Genomic DNA, 24,878 nt, shown 5'->3' on the forward strand with positions numbered 1-24,878 from the left:
CGGGGGCCCCTAACAGGCCATGCCCCCCGCCCGGCACCCCGCCCGCGCGCACCCGCGACAGGTGCTGCGGGCGCCGCCGCTCGCCTGCAAATGCGAGCTACCTGGACAGGTAAGAGGCTGCCGCCGAGCCCCGGCCCCGCCCCGCCGCCACCTCCAGGGCCGCCCCGCCGCCCGACTCCCCCGGCTGCATTCCTGCCCGCCTCCTCCGACAACAGGCCATTGTTGGCACGGCTCGGTGGGCTGGGGACCTCGCCCAGCCCACGCCCAGCCTGGAAGACGAGCCGCCGGCCTCCCCCGGGTCCCCTCCTGGCCCTCCTCCTCCTCCACCCCTCTTCTCCCAAGGCGAGGGAGGAGGCGGGCTAGCTCCCTACTCCGGAGGAGGTTCACGACCAGGTCAGTAGGCGCGCTTTGGGCCCCACACTGGGGCAATGGATGGCCCAAGCGGGCACGTTGCGGGCCTTCCAAGATGTGGGCCGTGAGCCTTCAGTGGATTATAAGGAAGTGCCCATGCAGCAGAAAAGAGAAAGGAGGGAAGCAGTAAAGGAGTCTCCCTAGTTGATGACAGAGGTGGAAAATAGCGACAGTGACCCAGCTCCAAAGAGAATGCAGGACGCCTGAATCTTGCCATTTTTTGTACAACAAATTCTCTTTCCTTTTCTGTGAAGTGAAGTGAATATAATTTGTGGAAATTCAAGGTGGGTTAAGTAAATGTAGTGTTGAAAAACTCAGGGTGGGTTGAGCCCACTTAGGGTTCAGTTGTCTCTCCCGGGAGAGGAGCTGTGGCCCCTTAAGGTACCCGGGAGGACAGTCCTGGCTGGGGTGGGTGGTGGCTGCTGCCCTAGCGAGGAGTCCTGGGAGTTGGTCGATGACTGGGAGACCGAGCGCAAGGTGCTGAGAGTAGGGGACTGGCAGGCCAAGGGGTTGGACTTCCACGCTTCCTGGCAGCGGGCATGGATGGGTGGGTGGGGAGACCAGTCCCAGACAGTCCCTGAATTTCCCCTGAGTGCCCCCAGACGGTTGTATTTGTCCAAGTCTTTGTACCAGGGTTCCCCCTAAACTTTTCATTCTGAAAAACTTGGAAGACTCGTAAAATGACCACCTATACACCTTCCTCCTGGATTGTCAATGTGTCACCATGTTCTCATGCAAGCCCCCCCCCACCTTTATTTTTTCATTTTCATTGCTGTAGGTGGAAACTTGCAGATACCCTGGCCCATCCCCTCATGCATACTTCAATATCCACTGCCTAAGAGTCAGGACATTCTTCTAAGTGACCGCAGTAGCTACCACACTGAAGTATTAAACATTTCCCAGTTATCCCTCAAATGTCAATTTTGTTTATTATTTTTTTTCCCCAATCCACAGAGCCAATGTGGTCAAGAGCCACACATTGCATTTGCTTATTGTGTGCTTTTAAGCTCTGATTTAGTACCACCATCCTTGCTTTTGTTTTTCATGACAGTGGCTTTTTTTTTTTTCTTTTAAGATTTTATTTATTTATTTGACCGGGAGAGAGAGACAGCCAGAAAGGGAACACAAGCAGGGAGAGCGTGGAGCAGGGAGCCTGATGCAGGCGGGGCTGGATCCCAGGACTCCAGGACCATGACCTCTGCTGAAGGCAGTCGTGTAACAACTGAGCCACCCAGGTGCCCCTACAGTGTCATTTTTTTATTTTGAGAGAGAGAGAGAGATCACAAGTAAGCAGAGAGGCAGGCAGAGGGAGAGGGGGAAGCAGCCTGAACAGAGAACCAATGTGGGGCTCGATCCCAGGACCCTGGGATCATGACCTGAGCTGAAGGCAGAGGCTTTAACCCACTGGCCACCCAGATGCCCCATACAGTGGCATTTTTTAAAAGTCCTCTTTACTTGCTCCAGGTTAAGAGACAGGATGAGTTGGGTTTTCAGGGCTTGTGGCTATGAAGTCATTGTCTTCCCAGCAGGAGGGAAGAGACTGAGGAACAGATGGGCTTGGGTTGGGGGCGGGGCAGGAGCTTCTTTGGAAACCCTCATGTTACCCAAATGTTTTTGGTTGGAGACGCCTGGGGTCAACCCTGTCTCACCCCAGCCACTCCATGGCACTCCTGAAACCCACTGCTGTTCATTCAAGGAGCAGTTATGGAAGCTCTCCCAACTGCCTAGTTCTGGGTGAGGGTTTCGGGGTATGCAGGAATATAAGAGCATTATAGAGGCCTTATTTCTACCATAGAGGATCTTGGGGTCTCATCAGGGAGACGAGGTGTACATGATCCGAGGTGGTAGACTACGATGACTAAGTAGAACAGGGATTGCTGTCACTCATACACATAGCAGGAATTCAGAGGAAGGGAAGTCAGTGCGGGCTGGAGAAGTCCAGGAAGTCTTCTTAGAACACTTGAGACTTGAGCTGGCCCGTGAAAGATGACAAGGATGTTAACAGGAAAGGGAAGGACACACATACCCACATGCACACACACCCATACCAACCATCCCTCTCCATCCTCCTGTCTCTGCAGCATGGTTCCTCCCATCGTCCACACAGGAAGGGCACAAGGGAAACCCAGATGCCCCATGCTGCACTGGACATCATGATAAACTGCCTGAGGGCTCCAGACACTCAGGCTTGAGGTAGAGGCTTCTTTCTTGGAGACCTTGGAGCCATGAAGCGTTCCCAGGTTGGGTAGCTCCTGGGTTCTTCTGCTCTGAACCAGCAGCCCCAGCAGAGGCTCAAGGGAGAGGCTCCATTCATATGCAGTGCTCCACTACAGACCTAGTGTTCTAGAGAACTGCTCTGTGCAAGTGGTGGGCTGTGAAGGATCCGGACGGGTCAAAGACATGGCATCAAAGTTCAAGTTGCTTTAGTCTATCTGGGGAGGCAGAAAGAGACAGGTGGAGAGATGAAGAAGGGAAGTTAACGAGGAGGAGACTAAGGGGGCAGAGGTTCAGAGCAGTAGCAGTGGGGGTGGGGGCTGGAGCATCTGGGAGGGCATGCAGGAGGTATGAGGGATGGGGCAGGACCTCTGCATGGTGGGAAGTAGGAACTGGCGGGGGTGAGAGCCAGGTCATGGCAAGGTTGGCCAGGGTATCACGGGCCTCAAAAGACCATTTGGTAAGATGGGAAACAACCCAAACTGTCCATCTGGAGATGACTGGTTAAGTAAATTATGGCACGTCCACACAGTGCAACTCTAGAGGTGTGAGTCAGCCGACTGTGTCCAGTTATCTCTCAGATAAACTGATAAACTGTGGCCAAAACGGTGTGTGTCGTTTGCTACCATTTGGGGCGAGATAAGTATGATCTTATTTGTATGGGTACAGAAGAACTTTGGAGAGACCTTACGAAACTAATAGAAGTGGTTACTGGAGGGTGGATATGGGGGGAACTGGACAGATGGGGGGATAGAAGTGGGAGGGAGAACTTTGACCAAGTACATTTTTATACTTTTTCATTTTCCAACCATGTAAATGTATTTGCTGTTTAAAATTAAAGAAAAAAGTGTGTCAACTATACTTCAATTAAAAATAAAGAATAGGGTGCCTGGGTGGCTCATTTGGTTAAGCATCTGCCTTTGGTTCGGGTTGTGACCCCAAGGTCCTGTGTCGGGCTCCCTGTTCAGTGGGGAGTCTGCTTCTCCCTTTCCCTCTGCCCCGTCCCCGGCTTGTGCTCTCCATCACTCACTCTCTCTCCCAAAGAAATAAATAAAATCTTAAAAATAAAAAAAAATTAAAAAAAAATTAAAGAAAAATAAGTAGGTGCCTGGGTGGCTCAATGGGTTAAGTCTCAGGGTCCTGGATCTGAGCCCCACATAGGACTCTCTGCTCAGCAGGGAGCCTGCTTCCCCCTTCTCTGCCTGCTGCTCTGCCTGCTTGTGATCCATCTCTCTCTGTCAAATAAATAAATTCTTAAAAAAACTAAAAAAAAAAAAAAGAAAAAAATAAGTAGGCAGGAGAGTCTAGAAATATGGTCTATGAACCAGCAGCATCAGTATCACCTGGAAACTTACTAGAACTGGAGAATCTCCTGGAAATGGAGAAACCCCATCCCAGACATTGGGCAACCACTCTTGGGCCTCAGTTTGTTTGTCTGTCAAACAGGCTATTAATTTAAGGTTGTTATGAGATGCAGTGAGCTGATGGGTTAAGGCACCCAGCAGAGGATGTAGGTTTTAACAAGGTTCCCGGGTGACTCAGGACCATGTTAAGGTTTGAGGAGCTCTGGCCTAGAATCTGTGGTTACCAGGAGCAGGCACTGGTGACTGATAACAGCTGTGGGATTTGGTTTGTTTGTTTGTTTTGTTTTTAAAGATTTTATGTATTTGACAGACAGAAATCACAAGCAGGCAGAGAGGAGGAAGCAGGCTCCCCACTGAGCAGAGAGCCCGATGCGGGGCTCGATCCTAGGACCCTGAGATCATGACCTGAGCTGAAGGCAGAGGCTTTAACCCACTGAGCCACCCAGGTGCCCCTATTTGTTTGTTTTTTAAGTAATCTCAACACTGAACCTGGGGCTCAAACTCATGACCCCGAGATCAAGAGTCGTCCACTCCACTGACTAAGCCAGTCAGACTACCCTATAGCTGTGTTTAGAGGATGGTCATCTAGCAGCAGGATGGGGGGTGATGGGAAGAAGGAAGTGGAGGCTAAGGAGCAAAGGGGAGCTGCTCAATTGCTCAGTAAATTGGTTAGTTATTTAGTAAAGCAGGAGAGGAGTGGGGGTAGGACTTAGTTTACCGGTGGTAGAAACAGAGCAAAGTTGTTAGTCTGTGGGACATTTCTTAGGAAGAAAGGGAAGTCTTGATGGACTGTTTGCGTATAGGGGAAGTGAAAAATGCACTGAGCTGGTTTCCTCATTTTTTAAAAAAAGATTTTATTTATTTGAGATAGAGAACAATCGCGAGCAGGGAGAAGGGCATAACGGGAGGGAGAAGCAGGCTCTCACTGAGCAGGGAGCCTGATGCAGGGCTCGATCTGAGGACCCCAGGATTGTGGCCTGAGCCGAAGACAGATGCCTAACTGACTGAGCCACCCTGGTGCCCCTGCTTTCCTCATCTGTAGCATGGGTGTAATAGTGCCCCTCATAGTGTTGTCAGGAAGATTCAGTAAGATTGTGGGTGTGCAATGCCAGCGCAGGGCCTGGTGCCCACGGGCGCTCCCCAAGTGTTTGTTCATTTCTCTGGGGGTGTTTCATCCGTGACACAAGGGAGAGAGGGAATCAGTGTGATCTTGAACACCAGAAGGCTGTCAGGCTGCAGGGTCTGAATGTCAGGGTTCTTTTTGCTGTTTCACCACCCATTTCACCCGGACTGCAGTCCCACATTGGCAGGGGCTGGTGGGGGGCAGCCTACGGAAGGCCTGGGCTCAACGATGGGCACTCCGTCTCCACCAGTTCGGCCCTGGTGGCCTGGACAGCTTTGGAGTCCAAGTCCCCTGGGGCAGGGTCCCGCTCTGTGCCCTGTGATGCTGCAGCAGGGCCCCCCTTTCAGCTCATAACAACACCTCAACCTGCTCCCCCAGTAAAAGAAACAGCCAAATAATAGGCTGTCCTTGAAACAGCCAAAGCCCAATCCTGTAATTAAATCTTGGCTCTGCAATGACTTAGGAACCTCAGAGAGCCGACTTTCTGGCCACTTCTGGGCTATGGGGTGAGATTGGGGCACAGAAGCTGTAGTCTTCTCAGAGAGCCAGCCAGGACTCTGTCTGGCTTTCCCTCCATGCAACAAAGCCAAGCACTCCTGGCTGGGAGAACGCACTCCGTGTGAGGCAAGTGCAGGGTGAGCAGTGCTGAGATCCCCAGCACCCCCATCCGGGTGTCTACAGGGGCAAAGGTCAGCGCTCCCAACTCCCCCATGCTACTGAGCTACAGATCCTCTGGTCCAGCCTCCTGCTTCGGGCTGGAGACACCTTATACCAGACCAGCTCCTAAAGCTGTTTCTTTCTATCTGCAGGGGTGGGTAGGCTCCAGAGCCTGGACCTCAGCATTCCTCTGGGCTGGACGCGTACCAAGAGATGAGGTCAGGCTTAGATGAAGGCCAGTGGGGGTGGACACCCACCTCCTGAGAGGAGGCTCAGAGAATGTTACCTGGTTCCCCGAGAGTGTGGAGATCCAAGTCCAGCCCTGAGTGGTTGGGGGGGGGTATGTTGCGGGGTGCTGGGGAGACACTCATTTTCCTTGGTAACCATGGGCTCTGCTGAGAGGACAGTGCCATGGTGGAAAGGATCCATGCTGGGGAATAGGTTTGAATCCTGACTCTGCTCTTTGGCCAGAGTGTGGCCACAGCCAGCTCCCATCTCTCTGAGTGTCAGTTTGCTCAAATGGAAAAGGGGCTATTAATGTCAGGTTATTATGAGGTTCAACAAGATAGTTGGTTCAGGTATCTGGGAGGCTGACTTACGGTAGGTCCTTAGCACCTGCACGTTCCTGCCCCCGTTCCCTACCCTGACTCTGGGCAGAGAGGGGCTACCCAGAGAGCAGCAAAGACCGACCAGAGGCCCTGCCAGGCTGGAAGAGGGCAGTGACAATTCAACCAAAGAAGCTTAAGAAGGAAAATTCCACTGAAGCCCAGGAGACAGGGTGCGGCAGGTGTCTACAAGATCACCTTGAAGGCCAGGCGAAAACATCCCATTGTAAAACACACCCCATGATCTGAAATAACACGTGTATGTGCACATGTTTAAAAAAAAAAAAGTTGCTAAGTACAAAAAGCAAATAACAAAAATTCCATGTAGATTGTGACCATGGATATAGAAAGTGAATTTGTAAATGGCCAAGGATTAGAAGGGAGCAGAACCATGGAGAAAGTGGAATGCCAGCTGGAATGCCAGGACTACATGTGGGGATTTTTGTCTCGTTTTGTTTTGCTTTGTTTTTACTTTTTAGTACTATGCTCTGCTGGTAGGTCATTTGTTTTAAATGAAAAGTCCATAGATAATAAAAAACATAATTTTTTTTAAAGATTTTATTTATTAGGGACGCCTGGGTGGCTCAGTTGGTTAGGCAGCTGCCTTCGGCTCAGGTCATGATCCCAGCGTCCTGGGATCGAGTCCCATATCGGGCTCCTTGCTCGGCAGGGAGCCTGCTTCTCCCTCTGCCTCTGCCTGCCATTCTGTCTGCCTGTGCTCGTTCTCTCTCCCTCTCTCTCTCTGATAAATAAATAAAATCTTTAAAAAAAAAAAGATTTTATTTATTTATTTGACAGACAGAGATCACAAGTAGGCAAGGAAGGCAGGCGGCAGAGAGAGAGGAGGAAGCAGGCTCCCCGCTGAGCAGGGACCCCCAATGCGGGGCTCGATCCCAGGACCCTGGGGTCATGACCTGAGCCGAAGGCAGAGGCTTAACCCACTGAGCCACCCAGGCACCTCAAAGAACATCATTTAATATGGAAAGCATTTTCCTTTAAAGAGTCCTTCAGCAGAGAACCCAGAGATGCCCATTCTAGAACCACTTCTGCCACTAACCTCCTGTGAGACCATGCAGCTAGCCTGAGCCTCAGTCTCTCTGTCTCTACAATGGGAGGGTGGAATCCAGCACTCAGGTGTGGTTTCACATCTGGTTAAAATGCTCGTTGGCTGACAGTGTTGGGACAGGAGAACAAATAAGGCTATCTGGCATCTTCCGTGTGAAGAGATTACTCTGGCTCCGAGGAAAGAGTGAGAAATGGGATGTAGCAGGCATTTCCTGGGCACACCAGGACCTACGCCCGGGCTGCGGGAGCTTCAGATATTCCAGATCAGTCCATACCTCCAGGAATCAGCCACACATTTTTTTGCGGGCTCTGCAGACCAACCCTGGAGCTGGGACTTTGAACCCTGGGTACATTTCTCTGGGAGCCCACCTGAGTCCGGCTTATCTCCAGCTCTCCCTAAGGTCTGGAGGGAACAGCCACTGATCCTCTCTTCTGTGTCAGGCATGGGGGCCAAGTGGATTGTTTTTGTTAACCCACCACCATCATCAGTGCCACAGGGGACAGGACAATACACTCATTTTATGGATGGAGAAAAGACCTTAAGTGATGTTTCCTCCTAGTCTATGGCTAATCAATTCTGCTGTTAGGACTCTGCCCCAAAATAACCCCCCCCAGGTCCACAGAGGGCCAAGGATGGGATAGCATTGTGGTGTTGTCTGTTGGGATGGGGAGTGAAGGCCCCTGGGGGTCCTGCGGTGGGGAGCAGAGACATGAAATGTGGTGGATGCCCTGAGTGGGCTACTTCTCCATGGGAACCAGATGCTGGATCTTAAAAACACTAGGGAGCGGGGCTCCTGGGTGGCTCAGTGGGTTAAAGCCTCTGCCTTCGGCTCAGGTCATGATCTCAGGGTTCTGGGATCGAGCCCTGCGTGGGGCTCTCTGCTCAGCGGGGAGCCTGCTTCCGTTCCTCTCTCTCTGCCTACCTGCCTCTCTGCCTGCTTGTGATCTCTGTCTGCCAAATAAATAAATAAAATCTTAAAAAACAAAACAAAAACAACAACAACCAAAAACACTAGGGAGCCGTCCAAGTAAATAAGCGAGATAAAAAACACACCATGCCACTTAGGTAAACGAAAATGACCCGCATGCACAACAATAGTACATATATTTTGTAAGAATCTATGAACGAGAAGATGCCCATTAAGTGCATTAGAACAGTTGCCTCTGGCTGGGGCGGGTGGGAAACGTGGCTGGAGACTGGAGAAGAAGGGGGAAAATTAATGCTAGAGAGGAGGACTCCGAAGACCAGGGAAGATAAGGCCCCATGAATAAGGTGTATGAATAACTCAGCCCTCAATACTTGAAGTTCAACAAAGGGAAAACAAGGAAGGATCAGAGAGGTTAAGTAATTTGCCCAAATCACACAGCAGGTAAGGAGGGGTGGAAGGAATGGCCAAACAACCAGGCCTACGTAGAGCAAGATGCTGGGAGAACACTTCGGCAGCGGGGAGGTGGGGGTAGGGGGTGGGGGTGACAAGGTGTGTGGGTGCCGGGCGAGTTTCCTGTGCTCCAGGTAAGTGTGGCCTTCACCAGCTCCAGCTCTCCCCATCCTTCTCAAGTGCCCACCAAGGAGGATACAGGTCAGTCCTTACCCTCCAGCAACTTTGACGATGAATAAAACGAGACTGACGCTTGGAGTGTGGCAGAGAAGTCGGAGAAGGGTGGTCTTCAGGCGGCAAGAGTGAATCGGTGTGGTCTGGGGTTTAGAAATAATAACAGGATAACTGCTGGTACCTACCGCACAGCGGGCAGGGCTCTAAGCTCATGGTGGCGGGCGCACAACGAGCTTCCAGGTGGATTCCATTATTAGCCTCACTTTGCAGATTAGGGATTGAGGCAGAGACAGGTTAAGTGATTTAGGCAAGTCACGTAGCTGAGAAGTAGCAGTGCTGGGATTTGAACCCAGGCAGAGTGGGTCTGGGGGCCACAATTTTTTTTTCTAAGATTTATTTATTTGAGGGGCCCCTGGGTGGCTCAGTGAGTTAAGCCTCTGCCTTTGGCTCATATCATGATCTCAGGGTCCTGGGATAGAGCCCCACATCTTGATCTCTGCTCAGCAGGGAGCTTGCTTCCCCCTCTTTCTCTGCCTGCTGCTCTGCCTACTTGTGATCTCTCTCTCTCTCTCTCTCTCAAATAAATAAATAAAAATATATGTAAAAAAAAGATTTATTTATTTACGAGAGGAGGGGCAGAGGGAGAAGGAGAGAAGCAGACTTCGCCCTGAGCACGGAGCCCGATCCGGGGCTCAATCTCATCACCCTGAGATTATGACCTGAGCGGAAACCAAGAATTGGATGCTTAACTGACTGTGCCATCCAGGTGCCCCATGATCTCAACCATTCTGTGATTGACGAATGAATTAAGATAGATGTGGCTTGACGGGCCAGGCCTTCCTACAGGAAGTCTCTCTCCCGCTCTGCCACACCTGGAGGTTCCCACCAAGAGGATGGCACAGCCTGGGCAGGAGACACTCCTGGGGCAGGGACCAGGCCTATGGTCAGTTGTGGGAGGGGGGGTCCTTATTTGAAGTCTTCAGGATGGGATTCAATCCCCCTTCCTTCAAATGTCCAGGATGGAGAGACCAGACATCCTCATTGTGCACATGTAGAAACTGAGGCCCAGAGAGGCCATGTGACTCGTTTCAGGTCACCAGGCACCCAGCCCAGAGACAAGATGTAGGGTGTGTTACACTGTGGTACCCTGCTCCCTTGAGAGAACCCTTGCCTGCCTCCTGGGCTCCTTCCTGACAGCTCCTTCAGGCCCTGTGCCAGGAGCTACGCCACTTTCCCCACCATCAAGAATACCATGTTCCCACCTTCCCTCCCTCTCTCAAGCAAGCTACCATTGCCCCAGAGCCTTGGAAAACCCTGATCAGAGGCTCCGTGAAGGTAAGCCTCTCCTCCCCGCCCACCCTTTCAGAAATTAGGGGTCATTACCATCGGGATATGAGATCTGAGCAGGACACATGCCATCAACACCCCATCTCCCGATCTGCCACAGGGCCCCAAAGTCCACCCCGTAACCGACGGTCAGTGCTGACACAGTACCAGGAAGGAAACGAGTGCTGGGCCCAGCCCAAGCCAGCGGGGCAGAAGGCCGGAAGTCACTGGCTTGTACTATCTCCCTCTCCTCTGGCCCCAGGGAGAAGTCCAGTTTCCTTCCTATGTGTGGGATTTCTGACACATTCCTGGAAGGTGCCTACGGAGTCTGGCGTTGGGAGGGCCTGGTTTTCGAAGATGGCGACAGGATGGCCCATTCAGCCGCCTACCCATCAATCCCGTTACCTGCCTACCCACAATAATAGCTCATAGTTACTGAGTGCTTACTCTGTGCCAGGCACGTCCTGAGTGCTCTGCCCAGCCCTAATCGGCTGAGACCTATAGTCTTCCCACTTTCCAGATGAACAAATGGACAGCTAGTAAAATATTAGAGCCAGTTTCAAGCTCAAGGAGTCTGACTCTTGGATCTGCTATCCCATCCTCCGCAGCACAACCGTCCCCCCATCCAGCCATTTACTGACCACCTGTTTATCCTTTCACCCAGGGACACCCCGCCCAGCCACCTATCTATGGAACAGCATATACAAAGGCTTGAAGTGGGAAAAGCGGGTCATGTTTAGAAACCAGATTCTGCATAGAGCGAGGGGAAAAATAGCTCAGATCATGGGCATCTGCCCAGCAGGCGTCTGTCTATCTCCTGCCCACCCACTCTCCCATTCCTCTGTCTGTCCATGCATCCATTCACCCTTTCCTCCCTCCCTCCAGCCATCGTCTCGGTAATTTGGAAGGCAGAGAGATGGGGAGACAGAAAGGGAAGGGAGAGTTGGCTGGGGACATTCCCTCCCTGCCAGTAATTTCTTATGACCTGTTGGGGGGTCTGGGGGGAAACATAAGGATTTCTGGAAGTACTTGAATAGCGAGGAGAATTTCTTCCCCTTTCTACTCACCCCACTACCCACAGGTCACAGGTCCTGAGAGACTGTGGGAAGAGGGCACTGCAGAGTGGATCAGTATCAAGGCGAAAAGACACTTCCAGGCCTTGAGACTCCAGCCCCCGGCCCGGCCCCTGTGTCTCCTTGGGAAGACAGAAGGAATTGTGCTGTCAAAGAGGCATCACAATGTCCCTGCCTACGCACCAGCCACCCCCCACCCACCCCGCATTCGCAGTATTTTCCAAGAGTCCCTGGGAGACTCTGGAGCCCGCAATCACCAGAAATCCATTTCACCAACAAGAAAGGCCCCAGTCAACGATGTACCAGGTGGGATGACAAAACAGCGCTGCATCAAGGCAGCCCAAGGGCATTAAGTCTGATTGACTGGAAAGCATATGAAGGCCCCAACCTGGCCCACCCACATGGCTGGGAGCTGGGGGCCTCCTACGTAACAGATAGCAATGATAGCTGAAGTTTACTGAGTGCTCATGAGGTTTAGGCACTTTATGGCAAATGTCCCATGAAATCCTCACGGTAACCCTATGAGGTAGATAACTTCCGTTGTTCCCACTTTATAAGTGGGAAGACAGAGGTATGGAGTATTATAAATTCCTGAAAGATCGGCCGCCTAGCATTAGTGGTGGAGCGGGAATTCGCACCCCAAGCCGCCATGCTAGACAGCCTCACGAGGAAGCTAAGGCCCAGGCTGGGCCTTCTCATCCTCTCCCTTCCCAGCTCCTCTGGGAACCACAGACCAACACGCTCCGGCAAAGAGGAGCGTGTTCGAAAGCTACGGGTACCCGCGGGAGGGGGCTGCCCATAATTACTATTTGCATTATGTTCCCACGGTTCCCACCCCCACTGCTCCCCCATGGCATGCTGGTGAAGGAGAGAGCCTTATTATCCTCATTTTGCCAACAAGGCAATGGAAGCTCCAAGAGCTTCTGAGACTTGCCCAAGGTTGCCTGACCTGTAGGGGCAGAGTGAGGGCCTGAGCTCAGACCTTCACATTCCAGAGCCCAGGCACATTCCACAGCACCAGGTGCCCTGGGAGGCCTGACCAGCTGCCTCACCCAGTGCCATTTGCATTTCAAGAGGGCACCAGGATTCCCCTCCCCCGCCAAGAGTGAGCTGCTCCTGGTAGAAGGTCAGGGTCAGTGGGCCTGAAGTATTGGAAAGGGCAGTGTCTTCCCAGACCTGGAGAAATACCCCATATATGAGGTCTTTGGGCCCTATTCAGAAAGCCCCACTTTTTTTTTTTTTTTTTTTAAGATTTTATTTATTTATTTGTTGGAGGGAGAGCACAAGCACAGGGAGCTGCAGGCAGAGGGAGAAGCAGGTTTCCCCGCTGAGCAGGGAGCCTGATGCAGGACTCGATCCCACATGACCTGAGCCAGAGGCAGACACTTAATGGACTGAGCCACCCAGGCGTCCCAAGGAAGCCCCACTCTTGATTCACCCTCTTCCCTACTGTAAGTCCTGGTAAAAGGGACAGACACACAGATATGGGTGTCTACAAAGCCTTGGTAGCTCTGCCTGGGGCGAAGGGTGGTGAGGCTCATGGAGGGAGAGGTCTATTCAGGGTCCTTCTTGAGTCTCTAGCTGGAAATGGCAAATAAAAATAGGGTAGTGAGGGGCGCCTGGGTGGCTCAGTGGGTTAAGCCTCTACCTTGGGCTCGGGTCATGATCTCGGGATCCTGGGATCGAGCCCCACATGGGGCTCTCTGCTTGGCAGGGAGCCTGCTTCCCCCTCTCTCTCTGCGTCTCTGCCTACTTGTGATCTCTGTCTCTGTCAAATAAATAAATAAATAAAGTCTTTTTTAAAAAAAATAGGATAGTGAGAGGGAAGGGACTGGTGAGACCCTCTACTTGACTTCTAGACTTCCTTGCCCCTGGCATGGGAGGCTTAAGTGCGGGCTGAGGAAGCAGGTGGGTAGTTAGGGATCTTCCTCAGAGCTCTAAGGCAGGTTCTCAGCCTTGGCGGTGCTGACACTGTGTGCAGAGGATTCTGTGTTGGGGGCCTGTCCTGGCTCTGTAGGATATTTACCTGCCAGTAAATATGTCCTGGCCTCTCCCCACTGGATGCTGGGATCATCCCCACCGTGAAAAGCAAAAATGTCTCCGGGCATTGCTAAGTGGTTTCCTGGAGAGAAAAACAGCCCTGGTTGTGAACCACTCCTCTGAAGTCACACACACAGGTATCCTCCCCCCACCCCCATCTCCACCCAGTGCACTTGACAGGAGAACCCGAGAGGGGAGGAGATGGTTAAATGAAACCAGATGGTAACCCGGAAAGTATGCATTCAGGCCCCACCCTCCCCCAGAGCTGGCAAGTGCTGGGCCCTAGGCTGGTGATGGGTGTTCTCAGCCCTCTGAGGTTAGTCACCTGGAGCCTGGCTGGGCCCTTGGAGGGGGTAGGGCAAGGCTGGGCTGCCTGGGCTTCCTCTCCCTCCTCCCCCCTCCTTTTCTCCCTCCTCCTCCCCTTGCCCCTCCTCCCTGGTGTCTTCTCTTCCTCCTCCCTTTCCTCCTCTTCCTTGCCTTGCGGCAACGCCACTCTGCCCCAGTTTCTGTGAGGGCCTCATCCCTGGATGTGCTGAAGGCTCTGGGTGACCCCACTCCAGGGCCCCAAAGTTTGCTGTAGCAGCCACTGAGGCATAGCTGACAGGTGGACCGAGGGCAGGAGGGCCTCCAAGGCAGGGCCTGGGCAGGGCCAGAGGCAGGGCAGGGGTCGGGTGGGAGCATTCCAGCCTTGGTTCCCGCACTAAGTAGTCTCCGCTGTGGGACTTCTGCAGGTCCCCATTAGCAAAACTGTCGCTTTTCCCTCCGTGGGTCTCTGGTCAGACACCCCCAGCCATTCTGAAAGCACATGCTCCTGTCACTCCTGACAAGCCTCCCAAGTCCAAGAAGCAGGGACCAGATGGCCGAGACCGGGGAGGCTGGTGGGCGCTGCAGGTCCTCATCTCCACGGCTGTGGGCCGAGCCCTTCTGCAATGTCAAGGGGACCGGAACCCCACATCCTCAGAAGCATACTTCCTACGCTGAACTTCCTGCATGTCCAGCACTGCCCCACAACAAAGAATTCTCAGTGCCCAGGGTCCGTGGTGCTGAGGGCAGGACGCCCCGCACTATAGGGCTTCGTGAGTGTGCTTCCATTTGTGTTATTTGCACACTCGGAGTCTGGCCTATAAGAGGAGTTATTTTGAATGAGTGACTGCGTGAGGCAAACAAGGCTACAGCCTCAGCGGTGCTAAGCAAGGGTAATGCCAAAAGCCAGCATTCACAGCCCTGCAGCCTTCCTGGCCACTGGGGAGGTCTGGCTGCCCTTGCCCTCAGCGGCTCCCCTGCTGCCCTTGACGGAACGGAACGTGGGTAGACCCACACGCCCCTCCCCGTAGACATAGTAGGCATGGTGGGGCGTAGTGTGTGGACCGCGGGGTCAGGCAGACCTGGGTTCAGTCACTGGCCCTCTGCCCCTAGATGGACAATGACGCTCCTTATAGTTGAATGCTCAACTATAAATAGGACTAAGTAACAGTATCTTCCTTAAAGGGTACTGGGAGGATTAGAAGAGATAATCCACATAAAGGGTTCGATGCTGTGCTCGCAGCAGGTGGGGAAGAGTGATTGTTGATTACTGGCATCGGAGCCCATTTCCGGTGTTGCCCCTCTGCTTGTAACACCCCCAACCCCGTCCCTGCTGCTGAGTCCAGAAGAGTGTGGGAAGGCTGCTGAATACTTGGTCGCCCCTCTCTCCAGCTCAGCCGTGTGCCAGCCCTGGGATAAGCCCCAGCGACACAAAGGCGACTAGGATGTGGTCCTGAACACTGCGAGCAGTTCACGAGCCATTGGAACACTGGCAGGAGCCTGGAAGGACTGGGATCTGGGGTTAGGATGAGGCCAGCACAGCAGCCAGGGCAGCGAGAGGCCCCAAAGCATTCAGGGCCCTTGCTGACAGACTCAGAATTAGCTCCTCCTTGAAATGTGCACTGGCCTCTTCCTAGTCCCAGCCAAGCAAATGACCACACCCCAAGAGGAGGGCCTGAAGGCACAGAGGAAGATGAGATTAGGGCAGGAGCTGCAGTGCCAGAGGCTTCCTGGAGGAGGTGTCAAGAGCCTGCTGCCCTGGAAGGGGAAGTAGGATTTTGAAAGGCAAAACTGACAACACACACATTCCTGGGTAGGGACTTTTAGCACCAAAGCCTGCTTGGGAGGAAGGCCCTGGGCAGATGTGAGTTGGGCAAGTAGTTTGTAAATTAAATGCAAAAGAGCGTACATCATCTCTCAAGTACAGGGATTTCCTCTGGAAGATGGCAGTTCTCTGTAGCTGGGGGTTCCCTCCCAGGGACCCGGGGGCTGGAGGGCTGTGAGGCCTGGCAGAGTGGAAGTGGGTTCTCCTCGCTGCTGTGTCCTGGAGGAGCGGGACAGAGCCAGCCCGACACACAGGCATTTCGTCCTCTGGGTCGTGCTGTCATGTCTGTGAAGGTCCCCAGGACAACAGGCATCCAGTACCTGGGAGATAGTGTGGGGTCAGAGGTGAACCGAACACTTGGGTGTCACGAAAGTGGCAACGGAGGAGTAAATAAATGGCACTAGACCTGATGGGCATGGCCCTGGGGGCCTCCTGGAGGAATAGACCTCCGTGCCCCATCAACCAAGAGTGGTGATTATGGAGAGCCGCGTTGACACCTCGTAACAATGAGAGGCGTTCTAAGATAGAAGGGGTGGACTGGTTGGAATGGGGACTGCCCCTCGCTAGAACCCAGTTCAATTGGACCAACATTTATTGAGTGCTCACTGAATGCCTTGTTCTGGAGTGAAAGAAGGAAGAGGATCTGGGAGGCTGTTATGTCAAGGGTAAGGGCGAGGGAGCACTGCCCTTAAGGAGCTCACAGCTGGAAGGGAAAGAGAATCTCCCTGACTGATGGGGGGCCGGGGGCATGCTGGGCTGGGGGAAGCACCCGAGCAAATGTCCAGGGGCTTTGAAGGACCAGGTGCCACCAGGGGTGATGGGCAGGAGGTCTGGCAAGAGCACAGGTGATGGGAACCCCGTCCTTAATGTCCTTGCCTTCAGGGCTGGCAGTACAGAGCAAAAGATGCTTTGAGGAGGAGAGCTACACAAGTTGGCCATTGATATGGAAAGATTCATTTGGTGTGAGTGTGAAGCCCAGGCTGAGAGGTCCGAGATGGGCCCTGGGGAGGGCTTGGTGGGAAGCCGGAGGAACCCTGCAAGAGAATGGAAGCCTGGTGGGAGTAGTGGCAGAGGAGGGCTGGATGAGAACCATATGGAGGACACTGACAGCCGTACATGAGGGAGAGGGGTGAGGGATCACCTTGGCTTCTGGCCTCTGAGCTGGCAGAGGCCTCTGAGAAGCAGGCTGGGGTCTGCACAAGCCAGGGACATGTCAGGGGACCCTGAAGGCCACTCCCCCTTAGCTGGAGCTGTCTGGCTCCATGGCCAGCAGAGCTGTCAGCCAGAACCAGGCTGGCTCTAGAAGCTTCTGACTGGTGGCACCTTGCCTCTCATCCCACCCTTGGCCGTAGCAGTGGAAGCCCCAGTGTCTGATGCCTCAGCTCTCCCCTTCTTTCCTCCCTCCCCCCCCAGAACTCAAAGAAACCCTCCTTACCCAGGCAGGAGCCGAAGACACCATCGGGCAAAAAGGTGAAGTCTCCATGCCCTCCCCTGTCCCGGTCATGGAAGCAGGACCGCGAGCAGACGCTGGCGGCAGCTTACGTGCCAGTGGTGGTAGACCCAACGGGGCAGAACCTGGACAAGCTCAGGTTCAACTTCTACACCTCTCAGTACTCCAATTCCCTGAACCCCTTCTACACCTTGCAGAAGCCTACCTGTGGCTACCTGTACCGAAGGGACACTGACCACACCCGCAAGCTCTTTGACGTGCCTCCTGCCAACCTGGCCTTGTGGCGCTCCTAGGCCCCCACCAGGCAGCAGCCCCCGCCTGCACCTTTCCCTCTGCAATCCTGGGTCCCAGGCAGGGGGGATGGGCTGCCTGTTCCAGGAGGAGTGGACTGAGCCTGGACTAGGAAAGCTGTGCCATGCCGAGTGTCAAGGATGACAAAGGGAGGTCCCTGTTCTTGGCAGCAATTAAAGTTGGTCCTTCCTTTCCCCAGCATCTGAATGAGTGGCTGCTGGTGGGTAAACCGAGGCCATAAGTTTGTTGTACAACAGATCAAGTCGAGAGGTGCCTGAAGACTTGGAAGGACTTGATTCGCAGCCCCCTCTCCTCAAGAGTGGCCTGCACACCCCTCCAGAGCCTGAGTCCTGGTGAAAGCTGAGGCTGGCCACACCCTCCCCATAGTCGAAGCTTGGCAACCGCTCCAGAGTCAACAAAGAGAAAAGTCAGCTGACTGTGAGCCACCGGAAAATGGGGAAGCCATGCAGGGCGAAACCCAGTCTCTGGGGAGGCCTCCTCTGCAGTCTGAGTCTTAGACCAAATCAGCCCTTCTGCAGTTCGTTGCTGGGCGGATGGATTTCCCATCTTGTTTCCCCTCTGGTCCGGAAGAGCTGACCCTGAGGTTAGTCGGGCTCACAGGCCATGCTTCCTGAGAAAGAGCGATGAAGGCAGAGGGCGCTTGACCCCGTGCAGTCCTGAGGGCGTCCCTGGCAGCTCTGGGACCCAGCGGTATTCTGGAATCAGATCAGACGGGCCTGAGGGGGCAGACGGGGGGCCTCTCCTCCCGAGTCCACAGCTGGTGACTCTGTGTTGGTGACTGCTAAGACCAGCAAACACCTGCAAGTTAGGGTTTCTCCTTTCCAGAGAGCCAGTTGTAAAGTGTCGGCCAGCACGTCACTGGGTGGGCCCAGCAGACTTCATCCTAGAGGTCACCGCTCATTCCAGGGAGAGGGGGCGGGCAGGGGTCGCGGGTACTGGTATACCCAGGGGAGCATCCTTCTGCAGTGGAAGAGAGTGGGGCCGGTGTGGGATGGAGGGACAGGATTCTGGAGACCCAGACACGCCGCCAAGGCATTGGCCAGGGCTCCCTGGATGCCTTTCTCTTTTCAGAGAAAGGATGCCCTTTCTCTGAAAAGAAGAGGGTGGGAAGGGAAGAAGGAGCCCCCCCAAAGGTCCCTCACAGGACAGAGTCCAGGGTTTTCTGTTTGTTGGCAGTAGGCTCTCTCTCAAAAGCCAGAGGCTTTCCTTCAGTGCCTGGCGATCCTTGGCTGGAAGCGGGCCCTTTGGCCTCTGGACCTGGTCGCTCCTGCCCAATTGTCAGTGTCGGAGTTGCCGGCCTGAGAAGGAGCTGGGGGTCTTTTCGTGTGCGAATTCTCCCTTAACTCCCAGTTTCTAGAGTGACCTTTCGCTCTTCTCCAGCCTCTTGGTCCAGAGCCCCAGAATAAGCAACAGCCCGGGGGTGGGGGAAGGAGGGCCAGAGATGTCCGTCCTGCTGCCTTGCAGAGCTGTCTGGGGAACTTTCCACCTGGCCACCTTTTCCTGCCCCTGCCTGTCCTAACCCCAGCTTCCAGGGCACCTTCTGCACCCACGCCTGAGCCCGCAGGCTTCTGAGGCAGACACAGGCACTGCATCCGGACCATCCGCCTGCCCTCTCGAAGTGTTTGAGTTTTGACTTTCTGCCCTGAGACAGTTACCCATTGTCCATCTGCCTTCTGTTGTCCAGAATTTTACTAGAACCTCACTCCTGCTGTCTTCTTTCTCTTTGTCTCTGTGGGTTGGTAGGTTTAAAACCATTATTGCCTTTTTTGTTGGAATGGAGATACATTCAAGTGTTCAGCCTAGGTGTAAAGAAAAGTCAAACATCCACTCCAGCATCCAACAGACCCTTGCTGAACACCTGAAGGCTGGGTCCTTAGGCTGCAGAAATGTCTGAGAACCGTCTCTGCACCCCCAAAACCTAAGAACCGGGTGGGCTGAAGTGGGGATGGGGGTGGGGGCCCAGCATTTTCCCTTCCCCAACGGACTAATGCCCTTGCCTCTCCCCTGGAGAATGGTCTCCCCCTTGAGGTTCACCTTGGTAGAGCAGCCTTCCAAGGGACTTTTTATTAAAGAAGCTGACCCAGGTCCCACGTGGGTGTGGGCGGGATCAGTCCAGAAGGCAAAGACCCAGTGCTTAGGGCTCTGATCTGTTTCTGTTGGGGTGGAGAGTGGCGGCCAGGCAGCCTTGGAGGGGGATGGTTAGGCCTGGGACGGCTGCCCCTCCCATCTCTTCCCAGCCCGGTTTCTGCCTCCGCACACCTGCGCCAAGCGCTCCTTCTCCCTGGAACGGCTCAGCCAAGTGGGTCTTCTCACTCGGCTCTTGGCATCCGTCCCAGGAGGGATTCCTGAAGTCATGAAGCAGCCTGGGGAAGCCCCCAGGCCTCTGTCTGACGTGCCCACCACAGTGGGTGTGCACTTGGCTCCTCCATACCTCTCTGTGCGTTCACCTCTTCCTGGAGGCTTTGGTGTGGACCCCAGCCCTCCTGACCTGGCATCAGTGTCTGGGCGAAGAATGGAGAGCGGGACTGAGAGAAGCCACCGAAAGGGGAGAAGCTGGGCTCTGGGCTGGGGAAGTCGGTGGATGTCATTCCCACCCGGGGTCTGAGAGAAAGGATGGGGGCCCCACATCCAAACATCCTGACCCCTGTCACTAGAATTGTCCCTGCAGACGGGCCATGGAGAAGCTGCTGGAGTCAGGGCTGGAGGGCTCCTCTACATCCACCCCTACCCCCCCACCGCCGGGCCTTCCTCAGAGATTTAAAGGCTTGGGCTAAGAGCATGATGGTGAGGGGAAAATTCTGGTGCCACCACTTGGAATTTCTGTGAACCTCAGAATGATTTTTCTGTCCCCAGTTCCTCTTGGGTCACGTGGAAATAATCCCACCCCACAGGGCCATTGTAAGCCTCTTCCTTGAGCTTAGCTCGGTGCTCTGAACACAGGAGACACTGGATGGAGGCTCCGTCCTGCTCCAGCCTTCTTGAATTCTTCCTTTAATCAAGCACGCGTGCATTCGCTCACATTTTACTGTGCTCAGGCCCCTGTCGGTCAGGTGTTACCCTCAGAAAGATAACTTTCTGAGTTTCTGAGTCAGTGTTTAAGGAATGGAGTGTTTGCAGAGAAGGGGGCATCGCTGAAGGACAGGTGACACGCCCAGAGAGTGGCCACAGAGGGCAGCCCATCTTGCTTCCAAACCTGAGTGGTAAAGGGAGGTGGCTTTACCACAGGAGCCCAGGGAGAATGTTCCTAGGAGCTGTGGTTGAAGATAGAGAAACCAGCCAAACCACCTCTCTCCTACTACCAGCTGGTCTCCTTCCACGGCTTCCCAGGCATGAACCGCCGGGAGCCAGAGGGCAGGGGAGCCCGAGTGAGTGAGTCTACAGGGGTCAGCTTCTGGGAGCTCAGAGCACACAGAAAGCTGTAGAATGAGTGGGGAGGGGGCCAACAGGACAACCAGCAACACGACCATGTGGAATTCAGGTACTAGGTCCGGAGCAGGAGCAAGAGATGAAGAGCACAGTGGCCTCTGCCCCAAGTTCCTGAGGACAGGCTGACAATACACAGCTGCTTATAATTCAAGAAATAAATGAACATTATAAATGTTATAGAAGCGTGGACATTGTCATAGATGTGAAAGTGACCCCCGTGACTTCCATCTCCTACTCTTTCTGCCTTGCCACAGTCGTCCTGCTTTGGCGGGGGGGGAGACCCATGACTCGCAGCTCACCCACGGAACGTGCCAAAGGTAATGGGATGGCATCGCCTTGGGTAGGTACCCTACGTAAGCTTCCCCTGTAGTGGATTGGAGAGTGTCCTTGCTGCTTTATGAAATAAGGAGCCACATTGGGGAGTCCATGGAACAAGGAACTTTGGACAGCTTCTAGAAATCTCAGGCAGCCTCTAGGACCCGAGAGTGGCCTCCAGACAATATCTAGCACGAAGCCAGAGCCCTCAGTCCGAGAGCCAGGAAATGAATTCTCCCAAGCACATGAATGAGGGGAAGTGGATTCTTCCCCAGTCAAGCCTCCAGACTCAGACACAGCCCAGATGACACCTTGATCCCAGCCTTTCAAGACGCGGGACAGGGGACCCAGGGAAACTATGCCCGGACTCCTGGCCCCCAGCAACTGTGGGATAATGTGTAGAGTTAGCAGCCACTGACTTTGTGGTAATGTTAAAGCAGCGTAGAAAGCTAACATAACACATAAGCAAACAGTAGGCTGAGGCGAGAAAAACGAATTCTGCGGAGATTCACAGAGGAGGGGGTGTGTGTGCTCACACAGGAAGGGTGGGGAGACGATGTGAATAGGGAGCGGTGGAAAGATGATTGTCCCCTCACCCCTGAGCCCTTCACCCCAAACCCCGAAGCTGAGAGGACTCCAAGAACAAGGATGCCAGCCTGGGCCCACGGAGTTCACTGGAGGAGTGTCCCCCCCGCACCAAACCCAGCCTAGGGTGCCCTGTGTTCATCACTTTGGGCAGAGGAGAGGCAAAGCAGTCCTATTCAGTTTTTTTTTTTTCTAAAACAGCTCTCGTCTCATGAGTAATATGAGTTCGTTATAAACCACTTAAAAATATGGATAATTTTTATTATTTATTTTTTTAAAAATAGTTTATTTATTTGACAGAGAGAGGCACAGGGAGAGAGGGAACACAAGCAGGGGCAGAGGGCGAGGAAGAAGCAGGTTCCCTGCTGGGCAGGGAGCCCGATACAGGGCTCAGTCCCAGGACCCTGGGATCATGACCTAAGCCGAAGGTAGACACTTAACGACTGAGCCACCCAGATGCCCCAGGTAATTTTTAAAAAGCAAAGATTAAAATTTCACTGGTGATGTCATGACCCAGGTTTGAGCCTTGTTAACGAGTTGGCTGCTTCCTTCTAGTTCCAGATATCATGAACACGACAGTGTTGTGTGACAGGGGCAACCCTCATCCTGGACAGGCACTATGCTTGGCCTGGGACATTTCTGGGATGAGTAGTAGCAGCTCACCATGCACCTGTGTGCTGGCGCACTCACACACACACACACACACACACACACACATCCCTCAGGCCGCTAGGCACACACTCAATGTTCCCCATCCCCATGCCCTGGGAGGGGATAGTATCAAGTGTGGATCAAATGGAAGGTTAAATTCAAGCCTCCGGGGATGAGTCTCTGGGAATGTAAGAGTATGGCCAGAAGAGGACCAGTGAGTGTGTGTGTGTGTGTGTATACAAGGTTGTGTGTACTTATACAGTATTACGTTGGAGGAGGCTCCCCCTGGCTGCTCAGAACTCATCTTGGAAGCCCACAAACTCTGCATCACTCAGGTGTTCTTGTATATTAACTATCCATGATGTGACCGGAAGCCCTTAATTGTGCTGCCCAAGTGCAGTGCACAGCCTGGATAACTGTACATAAAGGTCCTGTCAGGAGCCCACAGTTGGCCCAGCTGTGGAAAAGGAACCAGCTCTATCTCACATGTACCTCAATTCCATGTCTGAGGGCAGGAACCAAAAACATTGAGAACCCACTCAAAGCAGGAGAGGATAATGGAGGTAATGGGATGAGAACAGCCACTGGCTCACCACCCACTCCGCCCTGGTAAGAAGGGATAAGGAGATTACAAAATGGGTAAGAACATCCTCTCACCTATCAGCTCAAGGCCGTAATCCTGGGCCTCTGCTTCCCTAAGCTCTGTTCTATTTTCACTCCTCTTTTCTACCCCATTGGCTGCGAGGGTTTAGTGGGGACTTAAGGCCTGTTCTCAGGCATCTTCTGGATTTGGTCGTGGGACTGCACAGCCCCCCATTACCTTTGTCCCTCTGCTCACCTCCTCCCGACATTTTCCTGCACTGTCTGATTCATCAGACCCTCTTTGCTGAGCTCGGGAGGCCTCCGGCCTCTGATCGAGGAGGGCCCAGGGTTAGAGAACCCAGCCGCCCTGTTGCAGGGGCTGCGGGGAACAGGATCCAGCCACCTGGGGCACAGGCCCCCCGCAGGCCTGGGAGATGGGCAATGTGATGGATGGGAAGTCTGTGGAGGAGCTGAGCAGCACCGAGTGCCACCAATGGTACAAGAAGTTCATGACTGAGTGCCCCTCCGGCCAGCTCACCCTCTACGAGTTCCGCCAGTTCTTCGGTCTCAAGAACCTGAGCCCGTCGGCCAGCCAGTATGTGGAGCAGATGTTTGAGACCTTTGACTTCAACAAAGTGAGCGGAGGCCTGGGTGGGGGGTGCTGGAGGCCCGGCCAATGCGGTGCTCGGGTAGGGGGTGCAGGGGCCGGAACATGGCGTCTGCTGGAGGAGGGGGCAGGCCTGTTGGTGTATATGGGGTCCCTTTAGGGGGTCAACGGATCTCACGTTCATTGAGCACCTACTGTGAGTCAGGCACTGGTGGTTCAAAAAGGAACCAGACCCTGTCTGCACCCTCACCTTCCAGGCAAGAACAGAGGGGTCCACAGGTTAGGGTGTCAGGAGACCCAATCTAATGATTTCCTCTGCCTCGTCCACACGCATGTCTCAGTTTACTCCAGAACGGGTGTGAACACCTACAAGACAGTGGTCGAGCACTTACTAAGTGCTCAGGCCATACCTGGCGCTTTTGCCCAGGCCCTTAGAGGGTCTAAGAGGAAGGGGAGTGGAGAGGAGAGAGCAGGGTGATAAGCCTCTGGCCCCTGCTGGCTGGCACAGGCAGGCCCATGTTACATGAGCTGTCCCTGATGCTCTGGGGACAGGCCAGGCTGCCTGGCCACTGGGACGTCCAGGCTACGCCTGTCTCCAAAGTGCCCAGTGACCTCAGCTTACCTTCTCTTGAGTGGGTCTGAAGGTCTGCACGGTGGTCAAATGGTATTGTCCCTGAGTCATCAGCGGGACATGGGATGAGGACTTCCTGTCAGCTGGGGGGGTGGGCACCCAGGGGGGCTGGGCACAGTGAGTTAGGGCGCTTGGTTTTCATCAGCTGGGTGACCGTGCACCCAGCCCCTCTCCCACAGCACCCTTAACTCAGTACCCGCATCTTTCCCGGATGTTGAGAGCATGAGTTAAGATGCTTGTTAGTTTCCAGAGCAAATCTTTCATTGGTTTGGAGCAATTCAGTCAAGATGCCGTGGTAGAAGGACCCCTGGTCTCCCCGCCCCGTTGGGCCCCCCCCAGGATGTGCTGAAGCTCTCCCACATGTCCTCTTCAAGCTGGGACACGCTGCCCAGAGCTTTCTCGGCCCCCCACCGCCCAGAGGGTTCAAACACCACTGTGGGCAGGGCTTCTAAGGACAGCTAGGGCTCAGAGGCTATTTAAAACTCACTAATATTTAGGGCCAAGGGGCCAAAGCAGATTATGGGTGTTGAGTCCCAAGCTCAAGGGCAGCATCCTGGAGCCCACAGGCTTTCCTGGAAGGGTTGCTGGGAACAGAGTGCTGCAGCCCATGGCATGAGCCCAGAAGGGATGGGCTCAGCTTGCTGGGCCCCCGGAGTGCTCCCCACAAGAAGGAGTAATTCCTGAACAGGAGAGAGGAAAGTAATGGTTGAGCCTCAACGCCTTACACTCAAACACACAGGAGTATCTCAGCTTCTCACCT

General features: G+C 53.9%; 2 protein-coding genes across 7 annotated transcripts in view; both read left to right on the forward strand.

Annotated features, from left to right (window-relative positions):
• Positions 1 to 20,153, forward strand: LOC116588621 (uncharacterized protein 114841037). 6 transcript variants are annotated; one of them, XM_032339954.1, is made up of 5 exons: positions 1 to 109; positions 5,922 to 5,987; positions 11,400 to 11,697; positions 16,973 to 17,029; positions 17,207 to 17,298. In XM_032339954.1, exons 1-5 carry the CDS (start codon positions 20 to 22, stop codon positions 17,242 to 17,244), a joined length of 549 nt encoding a protein of 182 aa, XP_032195845.1. In that variant the 5' UTR covers positions 1 to 19; the 3' UTR covers positions 17,245 to 17,298. The 6 variants fall into 6 exon arrangements, with proteins under 6 accessions (XP_032195845.1, XP_032195846.1, XP_032195850.1 ...); XM_032339955.1 differs by lacking the exon at positions 5,922 to 5,987; XM_032339953.1 differs by lacking the exon at positions 1 to 109 and having other exon boundaries at positions 4,972 to 5,987.
• Positions 17,818 to 24,878, forward strand: part of GUCA1A (guanylate cyclase activator 1A) — a 12,765-nt gene continuing 5,704 nt past the window's right edge. Inside the window, exons 1-3 of the mRNA XM_032339952.1 lie at positions 17,818 to 17,904; positions 21,002 to 21,064; positions 22,737 to 23,515. Of these exons, the coding sequence (XP_032195843.1) occupies positions 23,315 to 23,515 (201 nt within the window). The 5' untranslated portion in view covers positions 17,818 to 17,904; positions 21,002 to 21,064; positions 22,737 to 23,314. The remainder of the gene's footprint in view (positions 17,905 to 21,001; positions 21,065 to 22,736; positions 23,516 to 24,878) is intronic.

Source organism: Mustela erminea, chromosome 4 (assembly GCF_009829155.1).
Source record: "Mustela erminea isolate mMusErm1 chromosome 4, mMusErm1.Pri, whole genome shotgun sequence".
Classification (NCBI taxonomy): Eukaryota; Metazoa; Chordata; class Mammalia; order Carnivora; family Mustelidae; genus Mustela; species Mustela erminea.

Excerpts from the sequence above, each read along its gene's own strand:
- LOC116588621 (XM_032339953.1), top strand. The coding sequence starts at position 5,823 with ATGCTACTGAGCTACAGATCCTCTGGTCCAGCCTCCTGCTTCGGGCTG. Across the intron at positions 5,988-11,399 it reads GACGCGTACCAAGAGATGAG|GTCACAGGTCCTGAGAGACT; the intron begins GTCAGGCTTAGA and ends CACTACCCACAG. Across the intron at positions 17,030-17,206 it reads AGACACCATCGGGCAAAAAG|AAGCCTACCTGTGGCTACCT; the intron begins GTGAAGTCTCCA and ends TACACCTTGCAG.